Here is a 25,364-nt window from a genome sequence, read left to right as displayed (position 1 = left end):
ACCCGGGGTATAATTCTCCGCCGAATACCTGTAATACCAAATATAACAGCAATCTCCCTCACCTTTGCCCATATACCGTACATAACATCAGCTTGGATGTATAATATTACAAGAAAATTTTCGTAGTCGTCGCATGCGAGCGAACATTTGTCCACCGTGTAATTACGGGTGGGGGGGTGAATTTCGCCCCTGGTATCGATTCATTCGCTATAAATTTCACCGAAAGCGTGGATATATTTAGCAATAATTTCGCCCCCTCTTAACAATATCACGTTGTATCAGGGAGGAGCGGCGGCTGAGAAATGCACGAGTGACGTTCCGAATCAGCCCGCACGGACAGACTCGGCGAAACTCCGTCGAGGTGTGGAGAAACTTTGCATAACTATTGTCTAATCCCGCATGGCCAACGCGCCTCAAAGTTACGCCTCGCGAAAGCTCGAATCCCCGTGCGAAAACTAATATCGCCGGTATATACGTGCGATAACGTTGAAGAGTAACCGGCGTTCGACTCGGCGCCTGCAGCACCCTGGAATTTACAATCCCGTTATAATTCAGCCCCCGGTGAAAAATAACCATTCGGAGGGGAAAATTAAGCCCGGACTAAAGAGAAAAAACGAGAAGGAGTTGGAGAAAAAAAATTAGTTTGTAATGAAGAAAAAGAAAAAGAAAAAGAAGGAGGAAGGAAAAAACAATGGCCTACCCCGGAAGGGCGAGTGTTGAACGCGTGGCGTAAAACCCGGCTTGCAATCTCCAACGACGAGGTTGATTATTAATGGAAATAAAATTCGTTTCCCTGACAAAGTTAAATAATTCTATCCGAATATCTCCGCGGGCCTTTACTTTGCAAGGGAAAACTCAGATTCACTCTCGTTATTCGCAGCTTCTTTCGAAACGATGAAGAAGAAGAAAAAAGGAAGAAAAACAACTTTAGCTTTTCTCAATTCAATTGAAATTAACTTTGCAGTAGTATATTTCTCGAGATAAACAATCCCCTTTACATCGTCACCTCATCGCTACTTCAACCCTTCATCGTGCAAGAGTTTCTGTACCTGAAAATCTGAATAAATGTTTTCTAACGACGGAGTTGTTTCTTTATTTTTTCGTCGATTCGATAGGAGAGATTAAAATCTTGTTCCTGGAAAGCATGATTAAGACCGCGGTTTTTCCATCCGTAATACCGAAGTTGACATCGTTACACACTGCCCGCTGTTTAAGTAGTCGTAAAACTTAGCGTATAACATTTATCGTGTACAGCAGAACGACCGGCGTGTACGGAACGGCGTTAAAGCTCCGAGCATTCGGTATTATACAGAGCGTTGATACGTGCGAAGCATGCGACAGGTGTGTTCTCGCCTAGATGCGCGAGAGATAATGTAAAAATTGCTACGAGATGAAAACTGACCTTCGTTCTTGTTGTTGCCGATCAATATCTCGGTGTCCTCGAAGTCTCCCTCCTTCAGCAAGTCCAGCGGATGCTTGGGAAGGAATTTCCCGTCGATGGTGGGCGCGGATGGGAATCCAAGAATGCCCCAATAGGTGTTCCACTGCTGTACGGATATGGTCTTGGCGTCTACGGACCGCATGCAGGCCATGACGCGTGACGGATTGTCCGCGAGCATGGTCGAGTTGCAGTTGCAATCGTCGACGAGGACGCGGGCGACGTCGTGGGCCTTCTCGCCGGTCATGTAGCTCCACGGAGCGTTGAGGGTCCCACTCTGGAGGATACCGCGCCTCACGAGTCCCCGCGTCACCGGCGAAATCAAGTGCAAGGACACGGACCCACCGCCGGCGGACTCTCCGAACAAGGTTATCATGTCGGGATCGCCGCCGAAGGCCGCGGCGTTGTCGCGTATCCAACGGATGGCCAGGGCCTGGTCCCACAGTCCCATGTTCCCCGGGGCCTCCTCGCTGTTCGTGAAGTGGTCGTTGAGGTAGAGAAAGCCGAAGGCCCCGACCCTGTACTGCATCGACGCGACGATCACGTCGCTGGTAGCGGCCATTATGTCAGCGTCGTAGATGTCGAGGGTGGCCGTGCCGCTCATGTATCCTCCTCCGTAGATCCATACGAGGATCGGCACCTTGGCCCTCTCGTTTCCGGGCGACTCGGCGCCCTTGTGTCGCAGCCGGAGCTTCTGCGGTACCCAGACGTTGAGGTACAGGCAGTCCTCCGAGATGTTGGTGTTCGGGTTCCACATCTCCTCGCCTTCGAAGCCCGGGAAGTACTCGTACCGCTCCTGGTAGCAGCTGTTCGGCAGCGACGTCGCCTCCAGCACACCGTGCCAAGGGTCGATCGGCAGCGGCTTCCGGAACCTCAGCGGTCCCACCGGCGGCTTGGCGAACGGGATGCCGTAGAAGACGTGGACCTCTCGGCCCAGCACCGACCTCGACAGGCCCCGCACCAAACCGCTCGTCGTCTCGACCACCAGGGGGTCGTCGTGGACCCCCCGCGAACCCCCGGCCACGCCGAGTTCACCCCCCAGGTAGAGGAGGAGGCGCAACAGGAGGGCCACCCTCGACGCGGTCGTCATGATCGCTCGGATGATGATTGGCTTCGGTTTCGAACGTTTTTCAAGCTCGTCGCAGGCTCGGATCGGCTAATCCATCGCCTCGGGTTCCTGGCCAATAATCGGAACGTGATGCGATCGGCACTCGGCTAGTTTTCACTCGTCCGTTCGACGCTCGTTTACCGTATTCGACACGCGGATGCGAAAAGCCTCCCGGCAGCCAGCGTGCCGCGGTGCACGGGGTCGACTGACTGCCGAGCATGACGGAGCCTCGTCGAGAGCGCAGGGCGCGGGCGCCCCCTGAGCAGCAGGAAAACCACCGAGCAACTCGGCGTCGCGACGACGTTTCGAGAGCCGAGCGGCGAGCCAAGTCCGACTGACGTGCAACGGGATTATCCGCAACGAGCTTCCGCGTTTCAAGTTCGCAAAGTTCTGCCCGCTCGAGCTTAGCGCACTTGCCGAGGTCTGAGATAATATATATGTATATACGGATAATATCGCTCAACGAATCGAACCCGGCCGAGGCTCGACGGAGAATCAAATATTCGACTTGTTGTTGAACGGCGACTAATTTCAAGTAAACAAGCCACGAGTCGACGCCGTGCCCTCCGTACGTCGACGAATCTCCTCAATAACGTTCAGATCGAGACAACGTCGGAACGGAAGTTAGATATCGTACCTGCACAATGTGATCCAGTCGACTGTGAATTCGTAACTTAGCGGAAACTTCGGCTGAAATACGACATCTACTATCAGTCCCCGATTACTTGACGTCATTTCCTGCCAGCAATAAGTCGAATACGGGTCTACCGACCGAGCGTAGCTTGGCTTGTCTTTCCGTCGACACGTCGGATCAAAGAAACGGTCACTATCCGAATTGCTGACAGGAACGCGATCGATTTTTACTCGCTCTTATCAGCCTGATTTCACCCGTCGACCGACGTCTTCGATGTTTGGAATCGAACTAGTTTCGCTCCGTCGTGTACCGAGAGCCCAACTACAACAACAACAACACCTCGCGACTTGGCTAATCTGTGTGTAAGTGTGTGTGTGTGTGTGTGAGTGTGTGCGTGTGTGTGTATGTGTGTCGGCTGACTGAGAACATGAACCATGATGTACCTAACAATAGAAGCTAATCGAAACACGATGGGAATATAATCCGACTCCTTGAGGTGTCTCTGTGCCAAATAATGCTCAAAACATTTTGCCTTCCGTTTGTTCTGCCTCGGTTTCATTGTCGTAATAATTTCTGTAGCAGGGTGATTAATTTTCAAGAGTAAGCAAAGCTCGCTCTGACCTGAGACGAAGACGCCGAAAATAAAATCGGGCGTCCAGGTACGGTCAACCGAGGCGACAATTGAGTCTGGCCAATTGTTGAAGAAGAATCATATCGTCCGATCGAGCGATATGGCGAACCGCGCTTGTCGAGCTCGCTCGGTTTAAGACTTAACGAACCATTTCCGCTGACAATTGCTCGGTCACCAATTCGTGAGTTGCCTCTGATTACAAGTACGGCCCGCATCTTGTTATCCGATGCAGTTGTCAAATTGTTTTTAATATAATCCGCTTACTGAACAATTGCCTCGCCTCTATATAGACGCGTAGACACCTAGCTCTGATTTTCTTATCGTGAACGCGTCGTTTGTTCTTGCTGAGATTTCTTCTGATTGGACAGGAAAAATTTGGCCAAAAATTAACGAGTGTCTTCTTAGATTTTCTAAAATTTTTCAGTACGCGTTCGGGATCAAAGCGGTAATCGCTACTTTTGGAAATTTCATTCGGGAAACAATATCGCGGAACGTGCAATGTATCTATACTGAATTTTATTCGCTTTCTCAATCACGACACAGGTCGATAGTTACGTACCTTGAACGTCGTCGGAGCTACGAAAGATACAACGAGACTACGGCCGAGTGTCCCGCAGTGGCTATCCAATTGTTTTTAGAGCTCCGAGTAATTGCGAGCTTGGTATAAAAGCGGGACGACCGATACAAATTTAATTATGTATGTACACTCTGCACACGTACATACGTAGGGTACATAGATACAGCGACAATTCGGTAGAATCAACGGTACAATCTGTGCAATTTCGCCGATGAGAGAAGGAAAACCTTGGGAAGAGGGAGATAATGATCGGGATACACCGTCGCTGTTACTAAATGTAAGAGGACCAGCCGCCGCAGGTTGAACCGATTTGACAATCCAATTATATCAAAGAACCGAGGCTTAAAATGTTTTCGTATTAATTGGAATTCATTTGAATACCTCTCGCGGCTTGATGATTAAAACCTCGCTGCTTCGAAGCTCGGTGACGGGAAAATACGAGAACGCGAGTTTTGAGAAGAAAAATCTTTTTTTAGCCACCTTTGACTCTGGAACGTATCGTAAAAACAACGTTTCTCTGTCCTCTGCTCCCGTTGAGAAGAAAAAAAATTATCTCCCGGAAACAGCCGGGAGATGCGAATTTTATCGAGGAACTCCGGGGCGCAGGTTTCACGCTCCACTCCGACGCTGGTTTAATAACTTTGAGAGAATAGGTCGGATGTGTGAAGCTGTGGCAGCGCCGTGGTTAGAATATTGAAATTTGTAGTTGATCAGGGGTTTCCCATCCCTTGGCAAATTTACTCGCACGGGCGGACGAACTCCGGGAATCCAATCCGACTAGATTAACCTGCTAGCGTCCCATGATTCAACACGTTTTTTACCACGGAATTCGGATGCTCGGGATAGGGGCGAAAATCCTCCAGCCGACGTAATCTCGCCCTGCGGATATACTAATAAGATTTATAAAATCCCAGGAGAACCTCCAATTCACAGAAACTGATTTGCAAAAGACACTTAAGCTTCTTCGTAGTTTCCGAAAAATGAATTTCACTTACGGAGCTGTTCGTCGAAAGGAAAATTCAATTTTCCACATTTTCTAGTCGAAAAAGTAAATTCAACTGAAATTCAATAACCAAAAATTGAATGTCAAAATTCTGGAATAAATTTCAAAACATTTACGACTGCTGCGCAATAAGTTTCGAATCTGATTTACCGGCAAATGAACACCCGAAAATTTATGAAACATCAATGTCAACTTCTTATTATAAAAACTAATCAACGAGTGTTTTTTTTTTTTTTTTCGACGATTTTCGAATCATTTCCAGCGAAGATGTGAAACTTCCCGAACGCCGCAATTATGCATCACAATACTGCATGATTGTAAAGTTTGGAACCCACCCGAACAACCGTTTCCAGGTTTAAAATTATACCGAGCATCTAACGATCGGCTGTTGAGCGGATCGAGGAATAGAAACCAGCGGTAATTGGGTGAAAATAGATCCCGAGGATACGGCCCGTGGGTCATTATTTATGTCACCAGACGTCGAGCTGGATTGAAAAGAAACCAACCTCGGTTCACCCGACGTGCATTCAGAAAGCTCTTGCCCGATTATATACGTATCGCTAAATTTGTGCCCCGAAAAAATTACCACAGGTAAAGACTGCCATAAAATTGTTAAAAAGAATTTTCGTCATGAAAAAAAAAGGAAGAATAGCGAACGGTAGCATGATTTGCATATATTTCGGATCCAGCCTTTTTTAAACATTCACTTTTCGATAAAACTTGGCAATTCGATAGATTTGTGGAATTCAATCGCCAGATTAAAATTTTGTCCCGATTCGCGGAATTTTTAATTGAGATACAAGCGAATATGTCTTCGCTCGTTTTACACGTATTTTTGCGAAGGAACGGATGAAAATTAAAGTTAACAATTAAATTTGTAACGAAGGGACGTTGGAATTTCATTAAAAAAATTGTTTATTTTTTTTTTTTTTTTTTGACAGTAGAAGTAAGTTTAAAAATATTGGGTAAAGATATTTCATAATTATTCACCACTTCTACGGCATTGGAAAAAATTATTTAAAAAAATGTATACCTAATACGCCAGTCCGACACGTAACGCAATCGAATTTCTACTATCCGCTTAACGCCGTTAAAGCTTCCTCAGCCAGGCTCCGCATGTCCTCGTATATGACTCCAATTATCATTAAAACAAGAGGCTAATTATTTCTAGAAAATTACTAACGAACCTGCGCCCCGCTCGCCCTTCCGCCGTTCTTCAGCCCCCGGCACTCGAGTTCCGTGTACATCTGCAGCACCGACTTAATTCCCACCTGACCTTTGGCTGCGAGGAACCTGAACTCGGGGGCAACGCGTCAATTATTTTGCGGAAAAATCTCCGGCCACCCGAATACCCGCCTCGTATATTTTCGGCTTCCGTTTTCCCCTTTTGAAAAGAGTGACGCGGGCGAGCCGCGAGGCGACGGCGAGAGCTCGCGGCCCACTCGACGGATTTTTCGCCTCCGGGTGGTTGCGAAAAATTGGAGGGCCTCAAGAGCGATGACCTTTGTCTCGATTCTCAAGGGCGACTTTGTCCGCCCTTTGTAACGAATGCCTTCCAGCACTCGACTCGGTGCCTGCAGGATGCACGCCTCGAGCCAAGCTAAACCCGGACTGGAGATTCGGCGGAAATCGATATCGCGGGACCCGCCACGTGTCTGAAGCGGGTGACGAGGACTCTAGCTTCGACCCTGGCTTTCCCAAAATCCACCCAACGCCCCGCGAATCGACGCCCAATGCCCCGAATTCGCACACGTTCATCCCCCGGGTGGGTTTCCGAATTTCCCACCCCTAGGGGATGGCTGCGAAGCCTTGGCGACTTTTTCGAATGACTGTCCTCGTCTAAGTGCGTTCGTAAATCAGTTGTGGCTTCTTCTACCGAAGTCGTGAGGAAAAGTGCGGACCCACCTTTTCCGTAATCGAATTTTTTTTTTCTTTTCAGAAGCCGCCCTTTTGATAAAAATTAACCTTCGATCAAAGACCAGATAATACTTTATATTAATTAGATCCTTCTCGTTTTTTTCATTTCAGATTATCCAGTCCAGAGATTTCTTATTTTTTAGAAGTGCTACCAGACTTCGACGATAACAGCTTTAAAAATCATTATTTTTGTAAATAAAAAATATCAGAATAAAGTTGAATGTTACCCCGATATGTTTTTGTGTTAATAAAGTGGAATGTCTCTTTACAAAAAATCCTTGAAAAAATCGCTTTTTTCGGCCTCCTGACTCCTGGCACAATTTATTAATGGTTTGCCATTCTTGATAACTTAAAATCTGTCACTCGTATCAGAGTCTCTCTTACAGTGAGTTTGTCATGAGAATCATTTTCCGAACAACACAAACCATCGCTCATTGAATCCTGACGAACCCACTAAGTTCCTTGCACCGGTTGATGAAAGGAATTAAAAAAAAGAATCAGTATCAAAGCTCTCTCCTACAATTCCAGTCCTCCTCAATTCAACAGAAGCACACCATTTATTACCTTACAATAATTTCGTGCACTGCAACCAAATTTAAGGATATCAGCTCCGTCATTCCGACCTCAGAGACGAGGAAACGAATGTACCGGATTATTTATCGTGACCTTAGATGAAGAATCAGGGAGCGACGAAACTCCCCCTCCACCCTCCCCCTTTCCTCGAGGCGCGGGGCGATCCTGCAGGACCTTTAAGGATGACAAAGCGGAAGCGACGTCTACTTGTTGCGTCCTACGCCTGCGTGGCTCGCAAACCCCGGCGTTATTATACTTTTAGGGTTGACGTCGAAGGTCTGGAAGGTTTCGAGGCGAGCGGCCTTCGACGGCGCACTTAGTTCGCCCCGATTCTCACCCTTCTGGCAAATATTTGTCCACTGGGAAAGGGCCGCGCTATAAAACGCGAGTATAAGACCAGCCGTATTCAGCGATACCTTCGCAGGTTACACCTGAGCCAACCCGCCGAACCAATTTCGCTTTTTCGCCGCTTCCAATGTAGGGGACAAATATTTTTCCGAACAACGAACAACGCCGAAAATAGCTTGTATTAATCTTCGCCGATGATTGCTTCTTTAATTCGGGTCAACGACTTGTTGTTATTTACAACGACATTTTTAAGCCCTCCGAATAACTGGGACAGGAAATGCGATTCGCGGAAGCTTCGCTTTTTTGGGTTAATCGTGACGCGCGATGGAACGGAATAATGGATATATTTAGAAGCTGAAACGGATCCCTAATTCCGAAAGTATACACATTATCGGCTTATCTGGCCGAGCTGCATCCGTCAATTAACAAACATGCATTCGAGCGGATACGTCGGGAGTATAATTCCATCTGCCGTAGTGTTTTCACTGATCACTGGAATCGCGAGAGCTATCCAAGGCGTTCCAAAAACCTACGCATACGTCGGTAATCGCCAATTTGAAGGAAGTCCTTGAAAAAAAAAACAAAAAAAAAAACGGCAATTTTTAAACCCTGTTGGCTATACTCGCGTTAAAGATTGCTACAGCTTTGTGCTGAAGTAGATACCTACTTTGCCTGATACGTACCCGGTTTTGAACCGGCTGCGATGAGTTGGTAAAAATTTAAACGAATTCTCGCACGGGGCATTTCAATCCACGCGAAATAGGTTACACCTGCCAGACATTGATTATCGCGTCAGACGTCGTGCGGAGTGAGAAAGATCGAAGGGTGAGATAGCTGCGGTAATTTAACCTATATCCGCCACATCGCTTTACACATATTCTCTTAGAACTAGGAATCTATCCTACGGAGGTCGGGTTAGAATTTCCTCGACGATGACGCGGTTAGATATTCTCTTCGATTTCATTTTCGCTCTGGCCCGAGTACGGCGAATCCTAATTCTCGAAGAACTTTGGAAGAAAACGATTTTAATTAACGAATTTTTGTAAAAATTTTTGTACCGGATACCGTGGCGTGTTCGATTTTTGTGAAAACGCGTCTGGACAAGCGAGGCCGTCAAGCAAGCATTTACACTGAAATTTACCGTTCATTAAATCACGTAATAAACGTAAAAAAGGCGCTGTAAGCATGCCCTACATTAACTTTTAGTATCCATGCAGAGTAAAACGACTGTAAATCATAGGAACGCGGCTAGAAAATACCCCGCAAACACAATTTTCTCTCAGAGACGAGGCATGAATGACGTGCGAACCTACGCTGTTTTTAATACCAGCCACCACATTTTGCACGCAGTAAAAATAAGTGTCGGGCAAGTTGGAACGTTTTAACGACACGACGTAAATCGGCACAATTTGTAAATAATAAGAAATCGTCACAACGAAGAGATTCGAATAAATTCCATGAAAAATAGTGTCGTATTTTAACGAATCGACGTTTCAAATGCCCTACATTTCTCTATCGCAACGTTTTATGGACGAAAATTAAACCTCACAGATTTATTTCCTCCGAAGTATAAAACGGCAGATATTGAACCTCTTCCGTCTCATTTGAATCACATACTTCACGGCACCGGCGTAACAATCCGGTTTGCCGGGAATTGATAAAATAGACTCTGGCTCATTGCAGAGCGTAAGAATAATAGTTGCATCGCAGCTCGTCCTGCACCGAGTTATACATACACGTATAATCCCAACGAAAACATCGCGAGGCATTATGCCTGGGTGAATTTTAATTTCTATTCATTCCTGAGTGCATGATCTATGCATTTTCGTTGGACTGCTTCAGATTACGGTGATATTTTGTTTTTCCTGCTGCTGGAACGGAACCCGAACGTTACTTTTAGCGGAATTAAAAAACTTCTCAACGTATAACATGATTCTCAGTTCATTTTTTCCCTGTTTAAATAACGTGCGTCTAACAAAACTACCGTCATTCCAATTTCTTCGCATAATTTTCCAAAATAATTTTGCAGCAATGTTTGACAGTAGGAACTGGCTTAATTTTAATACAATTAATAATAACATATTTGTTTCAGTCGGCCACTCTTCAACAACGAGCCACTCTTCAATTATTTTTTATAACCCGTTTCTGGTTGCTCCAATGTGTAAAGAAAAGACAAACGTCATCATCTCTGAGCGTGATTTAACGATCCTATCCATACGATATCCTACTCACGAAGAAATTGAAACAATTATGTCCTTCTTATTGTTAAATGTGTCGTTTAACTTTTTCAGTCACACATTTTTCAACTCAATATTTCGGTCGGAATTTTGGTAATCGGAGGTTTTTGGGATCACTGATCAAAAATTTGAAGTCGGATCTTCGTAATTTCTACATACAAAATGGTGGATCCAATACGGTGGATGTAAAATCGAAAAAACTATCAAAATTCGCTGAATCTAACCGAAACTTGTTACTCGGGACCTTTTTGGGGTTATACGAAGTAGAAAAAAGATCATTTCAAGTTGTAAATAAACTGCGACAAGGCTAGAACGTGAAAATTTTTGAGTTGTAGCGCTGAGCATCCGACTGTGACTGAAAAGGTTGAAGAAGAAAAAGTCACAACCCCCGTTTGAGCCACCTGGTACCTTAAATCGATCCAAAAACCCCTTACTTTAAACAAATTTTTTTAGCACAGCAAGAGCTGCCGTTACGACCTCGGTTCCAGCGTGAAAGAATCAAAATCATAAAAGACAAAATTCACCCCGGCGTAAAAACATGCCCGAAACCATGCGGGTAATTGGCATGTTCTCGGATGGCGAAGTCCTCCTGTCTCGGGAACTCGAAGAAACCAGGAGACGCTGATCCGGAACGAAAGGATGCCGGTTGTCAGGGGGAAAAGTAGCCGATGTACAGAAGGGGTGGAACGGTGGGCGCCGGGCGAATATTGATCGGCTGGGTCACGCAACAGGCTGCCTGCCTGCAGGTCGACTTGCGTCCGCCGATGCCCTTCCACCCCTTCCGCCCCTCCCGCCCCTTCGAACCCCTCGTTCCATCCCTAGATCCTCTGGTGCACCCTCCACCCCTTCGCTCCACCCCCGGCTTCGCGCTCCTTTCTTTGCTTTTAGATTTTTCTTGGCGCACTTTCTTCGCCTCGTTTCGTCGTGGACGTTTCCTTCCTTTTTTCTCTTCGTGCTTGCAGCTCCTCGGCAAACTTGATCACCGCATGGAGGCGCAGCAGAATATGTTTGCATCGATTACATCGAGCTATTCGTGCGGAGCTCCGTTCATTCGACTCTCCGCTGCGAAGGGAAAAGATATTATTTCGCCAATTTTAACGGCAGGTGATTTACTGGATCGGAAATCAACCGATCCAAGGATCTTCACCCGGAAAGTGCAGATCGCTGCAGTTAATCTTCGAGCTCTAATTCCGTCCGATTCAGGATCCACGCTGATTGATATCAAGTTTGAAGAGTCTAAATTGACAGTTTCGAGTTTTTCCCACCCTTTTACTTTCGTTCGTTTTCCCCTTTCCCCGACTTTTCTTTTTTCTAATTTTCCTCGACCACGGTCAGCGTTGAGGGATTTCATCCCTCCACCGACTCGTAAATTCTCTCCTCTCCTCCCCTTCCGCCCCGTTACTATTTCCTGACCCAGGAGCGGCCGAGGGTGGCTCGACTCGCGTGTCACACATGCACGCGTTGTCCTACACGTGCACGTAAGGTACCCACACGGGAATCGGCAAGCCCTGCAGCCTCCAGCTCCGCAGGTCACGTAGTCGTCGGGAGCCGGCGTAGGCTCAATCAGCCGTGTATTCAAGGCAAAAAGTCACCCCTGCTAGACATCCCGGATGCAGGAAACAGCTTAGAGTCACCCTGCAGCTGACGCTGCGCCGCGACACCGGCGGGCAGGTAATTCATGGATTCGAGAGGACGGATATCTCGCGAATGTTGGAAAGCTCCGCGCTTTAATCGCGCGACGTGACGCGCGTAGCGCCGAGCTTCGAGGGCCGTTAACGGCGGAGAAGGAAACTGGACGATACGAGGGAAAGTCGCGCGGTGATAATTAATTTCTTCCGCGTTTTCGCGCCGTTGTTTGCCGAATTAAGGAGAACTCCTCGATCGCAATTGCGACTCTCGATTCTCGACGAAGCGACCGTGGGATTGTCCCGAGGCACGCGAGTTGGCAATTGTCCAGGATTTAATTCGCGGACACGTTGATGAGGGGTGAGGCTCGAAAAGTAGAATGGTCGTGGCATGCGGAAATCTGATTCCCATAAATAAAACGCTGAAGAGCGGAAAAGTAGGAGAGAAAAATTTCGCCCAAAATACGCAGTTGTAAAACTTTGTCGACTAAAATTTCTGCTTTTTGTAACGCGTATAAATTAGAATCGGTACGTAAAAATTTCTGGATTTGGTTTCTTTTTATTTTTCTTAAAAATGATACCTAACTGCAAAAGTTGTATGCAGTTGAATTGTTCTATTTTCAATAGGTATATAGATACGCTTTAACAAGAGTACACGCGGTACATTTTTCTACCCTATTGTGTCTGTTTGAACTTTGCTTCGAGTGAAAAACGTAAAAATATACCCCAATTGTTATTCCCCGAACTATTGTAATGTAAAATAAAAAAAAGTCACGAAGCCTTGCCGTTATAAAAATTCTTGTATTTTCCTACATTTCAACTTTTATTCAAACTATTTTACAGGTTGGCGTTGTGTATTTTTTATCCCTTCACCTGGTTCTCAATACTTCAACATTTATGCTGACCGTTCTATTAAATTTTGGTGTTTGATATTTCTTCCTTTCCACGCTTCGACCGCTACACGTTTCGAATTCTATGAAGTAAATTGTTCAATTTCCGAAAATTCTGTACCTACAATATTACAATGCTTCTATTATGTAGCCATGCTACTTTTTGACCACGATCCTTGATCAAATTTTTGTACTCAAAATCAAAGCTGACGGTTAGAATTGGTTGGTTGACTTCCGATTTCGAATCATGCAGACCGCTGCGATAAATTCGCACAATATTTTCCTGACACGAACGTTACACTGAAAAGCAAAAGTTCGATCCCGGATAATGGTCATTCAAATAGTCTTCAGCAGATAATTAATCGAATCAAAGAAATGTTTGATTTTTCTGTTAAGAATAATCTTATTTCAAATAAACTTTTGTAGCTACAAGTAGAGTACCATTCGAAATAATTCAATATCTGTCAAGAACTATTGGAATAAATATTCGCTTTGGTCAAGTATTTCTTTTTTTTTTTTTCACCATCAATGATGTTGCGCTATTCCTAATCACTCGGCTGGTTGAGCTCACGTGCAATATTTCTCTGTTGAAAAGTCAAGCTGTTGAATCGTGGCAAATTTCACTCGTACGTGGCAACAGAATGGTTCGAATTCTATAGAGAAAACTGAGATTGATTACCACTCGACGATCGTGAAGCAGGATATTTGCTGCAGTTGGATTAATTCCCAATAAATCCGAATTGAATACGAGTATCAATCGGTTTCAATCCCACGGCAACAGTCTCATCGAAATTGATATTTTCAAAACACGTGTCACCGTTTCGCGTGGCTGAAATCCTTTCGTTGTTACAGTGTACGTATAAACAGTCACGTTGCGTGAATTGTGCCTGACACTTTAATCGTTAAAATCATTCAATTTCTTGGAACAATTAACACCAATTGAACTTCTTACGTAAAACGCTTTCAAGCCCTGTTTTCTGCCCCTCAAAGTCGGCTGCAGAGACCGGCTTTGTGCAGCAGATAAGCAGTTTGTCTTAGCAAAGGACCGTCTTGCGTAACGAAGAGCCTGGAACTGTCAACGCTGAGCAGCGTGTTGTTGTTAACATTCCATTCGGGTTATTCGTTGTAACGTATTAACGACAATACGATTTTCTCTTCATTGAATACCGAGAGGCAGCCAGACACTTCTGGAATTGCGAAATCCGCAGCTGCCGAACATTTGCAGCATTCAGCGATCCGAGTTTAATCAGAGCTCTTCGCACGTTGCAGGAGGGAATAAGAATGAAATTAGAAAAGACGCGAAAACTCGGACTGAGATTCAACGCCGCGAATACGCGGCTGGATTCAGAAAACGATCGGTTTGGAAGGGCAGAATTTTTCGAAAAGATAAAGAGACAAAGAATAGAATAGCATATAATTGAAAATACACCGACAAAAGTATTGAAAAAATAAAAATTCAATAAAGAATCAACATATATATATATATTTATATAAAAGTAACACAAAATAACGGAGGGTAGTTATAAAATAACTAACATATGACGCAAACTAAATGAACAAGATTAAGCATTCAAGAAAAGGTGTCATAACCCCAACAATGCCTGTCACAAAATTACATACAACTATAACTAATCTACAACTATGCTGCTAATACTACCTGATACGGAGAACTTGTAGTAGCCTGGACTTGAAAGTAGGTAGCGACCTTGCTTCACACTCACCGAAAGGAAGTGAGAGAGATAGAGAGAGTCGAATCTCAGATGAAAGATTAATTCAGCAGGTATAATTAAATACATCAGATGCAGCCTCAGCGAGACGATTTTCCGATGCGAGAACGGAGAACTCGTCGAAAATTGAGCGGAGTAAAAATAAGAGGAGACGACAAAAAGGGGGAGGGCTCCGTCCGTAGTCTTTACTCGACAGTCTCTCTACTCCGCAATTCAGGCTGTCTACCCTGCAGAGATAAAAGGTGAAACTCGCGGGTCTTTGTCGCTCGCGCGAAGAGTGTGGAATTTTAATAAGAAGCTTATTCGAGAGTATATAACCGCCCCCCGGCAAGGAAAATCAGTCGACTGGTGCAGGGATGAAGGCGGAAGATGGATCTCCCGAGCGGGGATCAATCGATGAAACTATCGAGCCAATGTCGAACCGTGGTGGTAAAAGCTCGCTCCGAATGCAGGATCCCGCTTCGACGCGTTTCCCATTTCCTTAAATACGCCTTAACAGATATGCGCGACGTCACTCGAAATTCCAATAGAGATTCATGGGGCGATATAAACCTTCGAAGCTTTCCACCGATCAAATTGCCGTCTGCGCACCGAGAGACCCGTTTTATCGTTTCGAGAGCCCGCACTATCCGATCAAGACATCATTCGCTAGTCAGACTCGACTTTCAGACTCAATTTCGCAACGCGGTATCACTGCTTACCTAACGAAATCGCTGGTGATTATCGTATATGTCGAGCGCAACGTTCGGCGATTTTTGATTCGAGTTAAGGTTGATTCGGTTAAATATTTACTACGTAAAAAAAAAACTCACTTCTTAATGCGTGACAAAAATAGTAACAACGCTTGTTCAAGAATAGAAAGTTCTCTTTCCGCTAATTTCGAAAGAATTACATAATTGTTACCCATTTATTTTCACATCGGAACACGTCATCTTATACCTAATGGTCATGGATAACGACCATACAATTTGTTTACTCTTTGTGTGAATAAGTTTTCTGGAAATCGTCCGAATAAATTTCGAATAACACACGGTTGGAAAAAAGATCTCCCACAAGTTCACTAAAATATTTGGGTTAATTCAACCATTTTTTAACGTATTGTTAGGTTAAAAAAAAAAAATTAAAAACTACAAACTAAATGTTTGTATGACGACTTAAATTTTAAAAATGAATAAAATTTCTGTCATATTCAATAACAGAAACGCAAAAAATAACACAAATATAAACTGAACCTTCTCTCTAAATTTTTCTAACAAGATACAACCTCATCAATTGTTGCATACCCCTTTCTTTAGTCGAAATTTTCTATAATTATAAAAATCCCGTTACTCGGATTGAATTCAACTTCGGCGACTTCGGTAGCAGCTTTTGAACCTTCCTTAGATCGATTTTTTTCTTGAACGCCATTTTATATGGACTGTTGACCCGATAATTTTCTCTATACCAATCTGTTGAATCACTTTGAACCGAAGTCGCTGTGCTTTTCTTAAACTTTCACCCCCTGCGCCCATGACCAGAGTTTTTTTTACTCCCACCTGTAGTCGAGCGAGTAATTAATCAAATTGTCTCACGTCGGAAGGCGCCTCTGTTCCCAACACCCTCCGAGCATTTGATGAATTGCTTCCGCCGTGTGGAATAAGTACATTAAAAACAAACGAAACCAAGGTAGAAAAGGTGAGTAGAAAAATTATACTAACCTCTCGTCACGAGGAACACAGTTTTTTAATTTCAACTCTCTCTCTCACTCTCTCTCTCTCTCTCTTTCTCAGCCCTCGAAGTGCCTGAGAAGCGACGCCGCCGATGACTCGAACCACGGGTGTATAGATTTCTGATACAGAAGTGCCGACCCGAGCTTGTTATTAATTCGTGAAACTGTTTCTAATTGTTATGACGTCGGGAGAAATTAATTGCCCCCGCAACTCGAAGGTTCTCGGTACTTATAATGACGTAGTACTCGACTGTCTTCTAAATTTTCATCGTTAAATGCAGTTGCGCGTGGTAAATGAAGCGAAGTTGAAGCAATTATTTAGCTGCAAATCCTGATGGTTTCAAATAGTTGACATCGACCCACGGGCATGCGGAATTTCATCCCTAATATATTCCCACTTTGGTTCCAAGCGCCAGTCCATGGGAATGAGTTGATAATTATTTAAGCCGACCACTCATCGTCGCAGATGAAAACCTTCAAATTTTCCTCTACGCTTTGCTCGGCTCTGAATTACCCGCAATTCACAAGACACGGTGACGATGAACGAGGATATACAAAAGGTGTCTCAAGAGTTTGCACAGCTTCGGTGCTGCAGTAACGTTTCGCAGAGCTGTATAACCCACCATTGGCAAACTTCTATGCATGTATAATTATCCAGCCGAGTTTACGGACGTTATTGGCACTCAAAAACTCGTTAAATACGTTAATTAGAAACGTGCATGTAGGCGAGGCGGCTGCGAAGTGTATCAAAGACTGCGCGTCATCCAAGCATCCGAGTGATATTTAATTCATAAGATATTCCACTTTAGTTTCGAGTGAGATCACGACGAAGTTGCGTCGCTATCTCGTAAAGTGGCCGATTATTTATTATGCGTCCATACGTGCAAGGAGCGCAAGCTGAAATTAGATATAAACGGGAGTAAAAGTTTCGCGGTGAAAAATACTCGAGTCTTTTTTCGACTTGCGGTATAAAATCGTTAAAAAAAAAACAGCAATTTACAAAATTATAATACACATTCCGCGGTTTAAAATTCCCGGATTGAGAAAAATTTCATTTGTTACCGTAACTAGAAAAATTGAGTAAAACAGATACCGTTAAAAAAACTGTTTTAATATTGTTGGTAGTACGGAAAACGAGGTACCCGTAACCATTTTGCGCTATCGTCGATCCTTTTTTGGCAATTGCAACGCAAAATTAGTTTGTTAGGTTTACGATACTTTTTTAGTTAAACAAGGCTGTAACGTCAATTTATTCTTGCACGAGCATTAAATTTTCGCAACGGTTGCAAAAAAATATAGCAACAGTGATCGTAATGAGAAAGAATAGTAACGGACACTAGACTTTCCGGTAACAGCTAGAAAACTAATTTTCATTTTCTACCTAGAACTATATTTTTCGATTGTGGTAAAAAATGAAAATAGTCAAGGACTGAGTGGTAACCGGAACTAAAAATTTCTTTCAGTGCGAAGTTTGAAACCTCGCACGTGCACGTCAACTTTACTCGCGTAGTCTTTTCGACGGATTTTTCTAGTCGAGGAAATATCCACGCAAGGTGGCGTGAAATCGCACCGGATGACCTCAGCCCCTGACGTAACGCGCGGAGTTGTGCGATTTTCTTTCAGCCTCACCTCTACACCCTTTTTCAGAGGCTTGTATGTCCCCCTAACAAGGGGCGGGGTTGAAGTTGCGAATTCGAAAAGTTCCGAAAGAGCCTAATTCCGAATTACTTAGTGGCGAAACCTGAAGTAAAGAAATCAAACCCTTACGAAACAACAAAGTTTCCAATGGCCGGAAACCCGACGGCTCAAAGTTCCGAAATTCAAGTTACGATAGAGCAAAGTTCGGAATTTCGATGCTGCAGATCTTGGAATTTTCTTATTTTCGCCCTTTCGGAACTTCAAGCGTCGGATTTCGGACAATTAGCAACTTCGATGTTTCGTCAGAGTTTGATTTCTCCACTTTAAGTTTGACCATAAAAAAAAATCGGATTTCAGCGCTTTCGGAACTTTTGAAATTCGGAATTTCAACCCAGCCCCTCTAATAAGTGGGCCGATCAGGGGCCGAGAGACCCGCGAAACCCGGTGTGAATAACTGAGAGGCGAAACAGCCGAGAGGCAAACAAATCCCAAACTCGATAAGCCCATTCATCTTGGTCCCGAGATCAACGCCGACCAGTCTCTCAGCCTCGAGTGTACATTAATTATTGATCAGCTGGGTTTCCGCAAAGTGACAGGCCATTCAGCCAGCCTTCGAGCTTGGACGACTGATCAAGAGTTGATTGCGCACTTCGCTGCTCTCTCTCTCTCTCTCTCTCTCTCTCTCTCTCTCTAAGCCCCGTCATTTTATTTCCGCCTTGCGGTCCTCGTACTTGCGTCTCCGTCGGCGTGTGGGTTGATGCCCGGGTATATTATTAGCCGAGAAGACAGTTCGGAACTATAATACACCCACTTGCACCGCTGAGCTTCGGCAACTCTCGAAAAAGTTTTAATCCGTCATTTGCCAACTTTCGCCGTTCCTTCCCGCTTTACTAGCTCCCGCTTTTACAAAAGGACTACGTCCTTACAAATCGGGGACCACTTACCATCCGTTTTCCTCGCTGACGCGACGGTTTCCTCTGTCAAACTTCTATGGGCGAATATAATAACGACCAATTTGCATTATACTTTATCGATTCGCTAAGTAACGATAAAATTTTCTCCACCGCGTCTAAAGAATTCTCGAGTTTCGAAATCCAACGAAAGAAACATCGAAAAGTAATTAGCCATCCCATTGCCAATTCCACTGACGTAACGGCGCACGGTTTTATTAAGATGTCGCGGATGCGTTTCCTCTTTCTCGTCCCATATTCCGCAAGATAACCCATCAAAGGATCGAGCGTACACTCGGCCGCGTTGAACCCTCGTACAGGTCGCGTTGTCCGGCCACACGTAGCCTCTTAATTAAATTTCATCCTTGAAATTGAGTTTGCCTAAGTGAAGAGGCACGGAAAGGCTCCGGCAACGCTATCGCAGGGGTTGTTGCATACGGGTCGCGGAAGGGAGAGAAATAGAAAGAGAGAGAGAGAGAGAGACAGAGAGAGAGAAAAAGAGAGTCGTGCGGAGGCAGAGTTGAATTTTAGCCGTGTGTGTGTGTGGAGCTTGAAATTGAACCTTAAAATTGAAACCAGGCACGAATCCGGAATTAGAGGATTTAGGGATAAATGGAGCGATTGATTCGCAATGACCGCGATTGGCGAGCGGGTAAAGACTTGGAGGAGTACCTACTCGAATGCTAAGTTTAACAGCAAACCGACCCTGGCCGAGCCGCTAACTCTGGTGGGACGAAACCCCAACACTATAAACCGATTTGTTCGTCGCCAAGGGCTGCCGCTTGCCCGCAGAAATCCCCCGGTCCCGTAGAGCCGTTCGTCTTAAGGGTAGCAAGGGGTGAATGTACGTATACAGTGGGCGAGGAAAGGAAGAAACGGAAACTGAGGGAGAGAGAGAAAGAGAGAGAGAGAGAGAGAGCGAAGGCAGCGAGTATAAATAAATAAGCGGCGCGACAGACTTTCCTTTACCATTTTGCGTTAAAATCTTTAATCTGCGATAATTTAGAGAGGAAGAACCGGGCTCGAACTTTGACCTCCGCGGGTGTTGGAGAATAGCTTGGAAACAGAAAAGTTTCTTTCTCTACCATCTATTTCACCCTAAATCCCGGGCAACTGGACCCGGCTTCTCCTGAGGGTGCTTTCTATCAGCGGCAAGTATACCTGGGAAGATTTTTGATACATATCGCACCGAACGTGTCTCACTTCGTCCGGAGGAGTGAAAAATAACCCGCGCTTCAACGGAGAAAATACTTGCGGTTAATTTTACTGTAGGTAATTTTCAAAAAATTAGGCTTCATTTTTATCGTTCGAAGATCAAAACCCATATTTCACGTCAATAATTCGTACGCGGTGCGTAGATAGGCACGTAGTTTCATTTATCAGTAAAACCATTTGATAGTCGTGAGGTTGAAGGTACACCGTTAGTCGAGTTTCACGTTAGAAGCCACTCTTCCCTAAGGAAGAGAATCCATTTCTGCCCGAGTGCAGGAATTCTCTTGCTTTTCATTTTTGGCCGAGTAGGTTATGCATAAAATAACGATATTATTTTTTACTCAATTTTTCTCAAAGTCTGGTACATGGACCATATTTTCTCCGTCGAGTTTCGTGTATTCAGATCTTCACACTCGGGCGAAAATAGCATATATTCTGAAGAGAAGAAATGCCTGGTGGAGTGAAATTGGAACAACGGCGTACCTTCAACCTTACGACAATCAATTGGCTTTTCTGAAAACTGGATCTACGTGCTGACCTACGTACTGTCACCGAATAGATCGTGTAGAATCTAGTTTCTGATGTTCGGCCAGCAGACACGAATCGTTAATTTTTCGATATGGTCCGAATTACAGATAATTTTTTTATTACCTATTATTACCTAAGTTTGTAGTTTGAATGGGCAAAATGAATATTACGAGAAAGCTGAAGGACAATTATACGGTGCTTTTTTTCCAACGAGTTGAGAATCGGTGTACAGGATTACTCGAAAACTATTTCACCGATCAAGCTCATATTTGACACACGTTTTTATGATACTCGTGTTCAATCAATGAATCTGAGAGAGGCTAAAAATTATGAAAATAAACATCTTTTTGGCTGGGTCAAGGTTTCAAGTTCTTTCAGAAATAATCAACTTTTTTGTTCGAAGGCCTCCCCTTTGAGCAATTATCATTATTTTTCCAATATTATTGGTTCATCAAGTGAAACGCCTCAGTCTAATTTCTTTGCGCAAACTGTTTCAGATAATCCTACATCGTGCTGGAGTATAGATACACCAAATTCGATCTCCCTTCCCCTCCCTTGACACATAAAATTGGCTGAAATTTTTACACAGCATGTCTTTACCAATACGAAAAATCGTCTACAAGTTTCGTAGTGGGCGGAAAAGTGGTTCAAAAGTTACAAGTAACAGTTCACACGGAAGTGTGAAATTTCTCATCCACACGTACCGTAATACGGCGGTATGGACGCTGAAAAATTTAGTACAGATTGCGTTACGATACGGAACGCAGCGTTGAATTCTTACCTTGGACGAATACGCTTGAATAATGTTGCTCGGCGGTACGGAACTCACACATCGTGTCAGGAATCGTGATAAATGATAGACCGAAGTATGCTCCTCGAGAAAAAGTCGACAATCGTGATTATAAACAAGACGCGCAACAATTGAAGATCGCGTTCGAGTGCGCAGCAGCGCCAAGCGCAGGGTAACAAAATTGCTTGCCGCACCGCCAAGTTTGAACCGAATTCTCGCCACGGAGTAAATATTTGTTGATACATCTTCCAAACTGTTGCACCGCCCATGTGAAATTTTGAGCCAACCTTTCGAATCGAACAAGGCACGCTGTGCATAAGTTGTATCCCATTCGATCCGGGCACTTTTCAGTTGAGAGTAATTTACGCGGCTTTTGTATCAAAACTACACTGAAACGGGGTATGAAAAATCCGAAAAAATACTCTCGAAGAGTTCAAAAGAGAACCAACAATTTTTAGAAACGAACTTTTTTCATATGTCGTCCAGGTTTTAAGCTACGTAGGCGCGAAAAATCGAAACGTTGTTGAAATTAATTTATTGGATGAGTGGCCATGAAGAAATCACGTGTCGAAAAAATCTGAAAAAATTCATAGTTCATCCTTTCAATATTTACTTTGATTGTGTGAAAGGGCAATCAGATTAAAACGGGTCAGAAAGACCGACCGTTCGATTGGCGTGGAATACCCCATATATACATTACTTAGCTTGCAAAAAAAAACCGTGAAAATCGTTATTTAGTTTTTTCTCAAATTCTAATTATGTTATAGGGAAAAAATGCAATATTCAAGATAAGAATTCATTATTTTCTTAACTGTTAATTACTACAGTATAAGCACGGTTTTTGTGAATCCCCTACTGTTGATAGGAGTTTAAACAAAGCAGCATCTATTAGACTATCAATTCCAAAATATTCTGGTCATAAATATACGAAGAAAAAAAAAAGACCAAGATTTGGCGTTCGATAAGAAGTGTCTCCCCTAAGACAGACATTCGCGTGCTGCGTTTATTGCCCTAATTAGCGTTTACCTTATCCACATACCCTCAATGTCCGGTCGCTGGGGGCCGGAAACCACGTACCCCGCAAACATTCGAGTGACACTAAAACGCTTTAGCGTTGCTAGTCGAAGGCCTAGGGTAGGTCGGAGGTGGTGGTGGACGTTAAGTGGAAGGTTGTTCGAGCAACTAGGCAGGCACCGTAACATCGCGTACTGCTAACGACAATAACGCCGGAGTCTAACTCGGGGCAAACAAAGTTTTACTGCTAAACTGTTACACCTAACCTGGCTGCCGACCTCCTCGCTCTTACGCCTATCGGGCACGCATTCTGGGCCATGATTTTCGCTCGTATATCGCGATGCACGATGCTCGCACGATTCGTTTTAAGCGCGGATGTGCCGCAAGGGTTGAACGAGCTTTTATATTATTTTTCCAATGATTGATACGTCGGCAAAAAATGAGGGGGGGGAAGCTTTTTTGGAGAACGTTGTAATTTAATAGAACTAGTTGATCGACCCGAAAGCTTTGCGGATCATAATTCGGGACGAATGATGACAACGCAGGAAAGATATTCTGACTATTTTGAACAGATCGATTAGACAAAATTTGAAACGAATGTAACAGATATTTAACAATTTTCAAGCGATTCAAAATACCGCATCGATTCCTGAGCGTTTGCTTGTATTAGCAGTGTTTTTATTTTTAGTTTTCCAATCGGATCTTCGTAGCTTGCGTATAAGATAATTCGATGAATACTCAGTGTACAACTTTCTCGTAACGAACTTCATCAACAATACAGGAAATTGAATCGAAATTAGGTTCACGGATAAGGAAACACTGAAATCTCGATGAAAATACGATCGTGCGACATCGGCTGTAAAAGGCAGCCGTTATATTCGCTGTAAAAAAATCACTTCGACACCCTTCAAATTTAATCGGCACGTCAGAGTCAGGATAGCCTCGTCAATATACGATTTCACCGAAAATTATTGCGCGTCGAAAATAATTGTACGTTGACAAGGTCCGCCCTGTTTCTACCTGAAAACCGTGATCCCAGCTTTCTTTCGCCAGGGTCAAAGGTCCGTCGATATTTTCTGTTTTACTTGCAATTAATTCCAAGAACATGTTGTTGCCAGAACACGTATTTTCCCGCCTCTCCTCCCGACCCCGGTTACACCCCCGAGTCTCCAGACACTTGATAATCGACCGGCATGCCGGAGTCCCTCGTCGAGGAGTGGCAGGGTATAATATTACACCCATCCGAGTGACAACCTACGCATTATTCTCTTTGCACAACCTAATTTTGCGCAAACGTTACGTCAGGGGTGAAATAAAATTGCGCTCGACTATTTTAACGATAATAACCTGGGTGAAAAAGTGCCGAAGCTGTTTGTTCGATTGGAAACAAGGTGTGAAATCCAACCTATTATTGTTACGCGGTAAGAAACAGGCGAGTAATCGTGGCTCGTAGGGTGACGGAAATCTTCGAAACTGGACTAAATGTAATTGCTATATTCAAATTACGATATTTGCATAACGAACGTGTCACCAAAACCGTTGTTTCCACCCTTTGCGTTCCCATTTCACCCGGCAGATTCGCTTCTCCTCTCGCGCGGATCCTGACTACCCGTATAATTATCTTTGTGACCAACTTGTTGTTTACCCGAAGCACCCGCACTCTTCTCAGCAGCGGCGAAATATCGGTAAACAACGTAGTTCCGGCACTCGATTTGATTACTCGAAAATCGTTTAAGCATACGGAAATAAATTCACTCGCGTTTCGTCGAAGCGTTGCCAAGTCACGTAAAGAGCGGAAATCCTTGAGCCGATTTACAGATTTCGCAACTTTTTTACAACCCTCCGCTTCATCGCCCGAGTGTAATTATTTTTCCGGAGGAATTCACAGAGGCAAAGAGCACGCAACAGGCTGTCACGGATCAGCTCGAATCCGACGACGTTTCATAACGAGAAATATGATTCCCGGGTACATGTTACGACACCCAGAGGGGGAAGGTTCGGGAATTGGGACGGATTCTGTCACGGGATGAAAAGGGAGCAGGCGTCAGGTTTGCGCGAGGTATATTACATCGCGACGCGAGCATCACGTCGAGCGATAAAAGTCACCCCAAAACTCGACTAATTAGCTCTGAGACTCGATGATTCGTTATAATCCCTCGGGCTAATCCCTCTCGACGCCTCATTGACCTCTGAATGAATCCCACCGAATGAAATCCGAATGTTGTTGGACTCGAGGATTCTCCTCCCACTCGCACACCCACGTGTACCAACAAGGTATCTGCCCTTGGCAGTCAGCCAGACGTAATTGCCGTCAAGTAGATTTTCCGTGTTATACCTGGCTATTTACCGACACACCGTTTTGTCTCCTGCCTTCCCGTTTCCACCATCAGACGAAAAATGTCGCGAGCCTTCTCGGCCATTATCGCCGACGGTTTTTTTAAAATCGAAAGCCGCCTTCAGACGAGAATTTCTACGAACGAGCCGTTTATGTCCCAATAGCGATTCGATCGCATTCTTTTTTCAATTATTTTACTCTCGACTCAACCGTAATGCAAACTTTTTTTTACCTAAAAAGTGGGACGAAAGTAACGTATTGTTCCCTTTTAACGCATTTGCGGGAAATAAGAGATCGTATGAGTTAGAAAGTTTCGATAATATTCTGGCTTTCAAACTGATGAAATGATCACACTTGCGCGTGAATAAAAGAATTATAATTGTTTTTACTCGCAACTTTTCGACGAATGAAGTCGAAATTCATTACATTCCGTGAAATTTGATTGAACAAGGATTTATCTATAAGAATAGACGTTGATATT

The 25,364-nt window shown here is 44.2% G+C and overlaps 1 protein-coding gene across 2 annotated transcripts in view; it reads right to left on the bottom strand.

The window, feature by feature from the left end:
* Positions 1–12,749, bottom strand: part of LOC124174493 (acetylcholinesterase-like) — a 109,096-nt gene extending 96,347 nt beyond the window's left edge. Inside the window, exons 1-3 of one of the 2 annotated variants that reach the window (XM_046553700.1) lie at positions 12,739–12,749; positions 5,771–5,776; positions 1,403–2,714 (exon numbers count right to left, since the gene is read on the bottom strand). In XM_046553700.1, coding sequence (XP_046409656.1) covers positions 1,403–2,528 — 1,126 coding nt within the window. In that variant the 5' untranslated portion in view covers positions 2,529–2,714; positions 5,771–5,776; positions 12,739–12,749. The remainder of the gene's footprint in view (positions 1–1,402; positions 2,715–5,770; positions 5,777–12,738) is intronic. The other variant, XM_046553701.1, reaches the window with a different exon arrangement.
* Between the last annotated feature and the right edge of the window lie 12,615 nt (positions 12,750–25,364).

The sequence above is a fragment of the Neodiprion fabricii genome, chromosome 1, assembly GCF_021155785.1.
Source record: "Neodiprion fabricii isolate iyNeoFabr1 chromosome 1, iyNeoFabr1.1, whole genome shotgun sequence".
Lineage (NCBI taxonomy): Eukaryota > Metazoa > Arthropoda > Insecta > Hymenoptera > Diprionidae > Neodiprion > Neodiprion fabricii.
The sequence above is the reverse complement of the archived record's forward strand: the minus strand, read 5'-3'. Positions and strand labels throughout refer to the sequence as shown.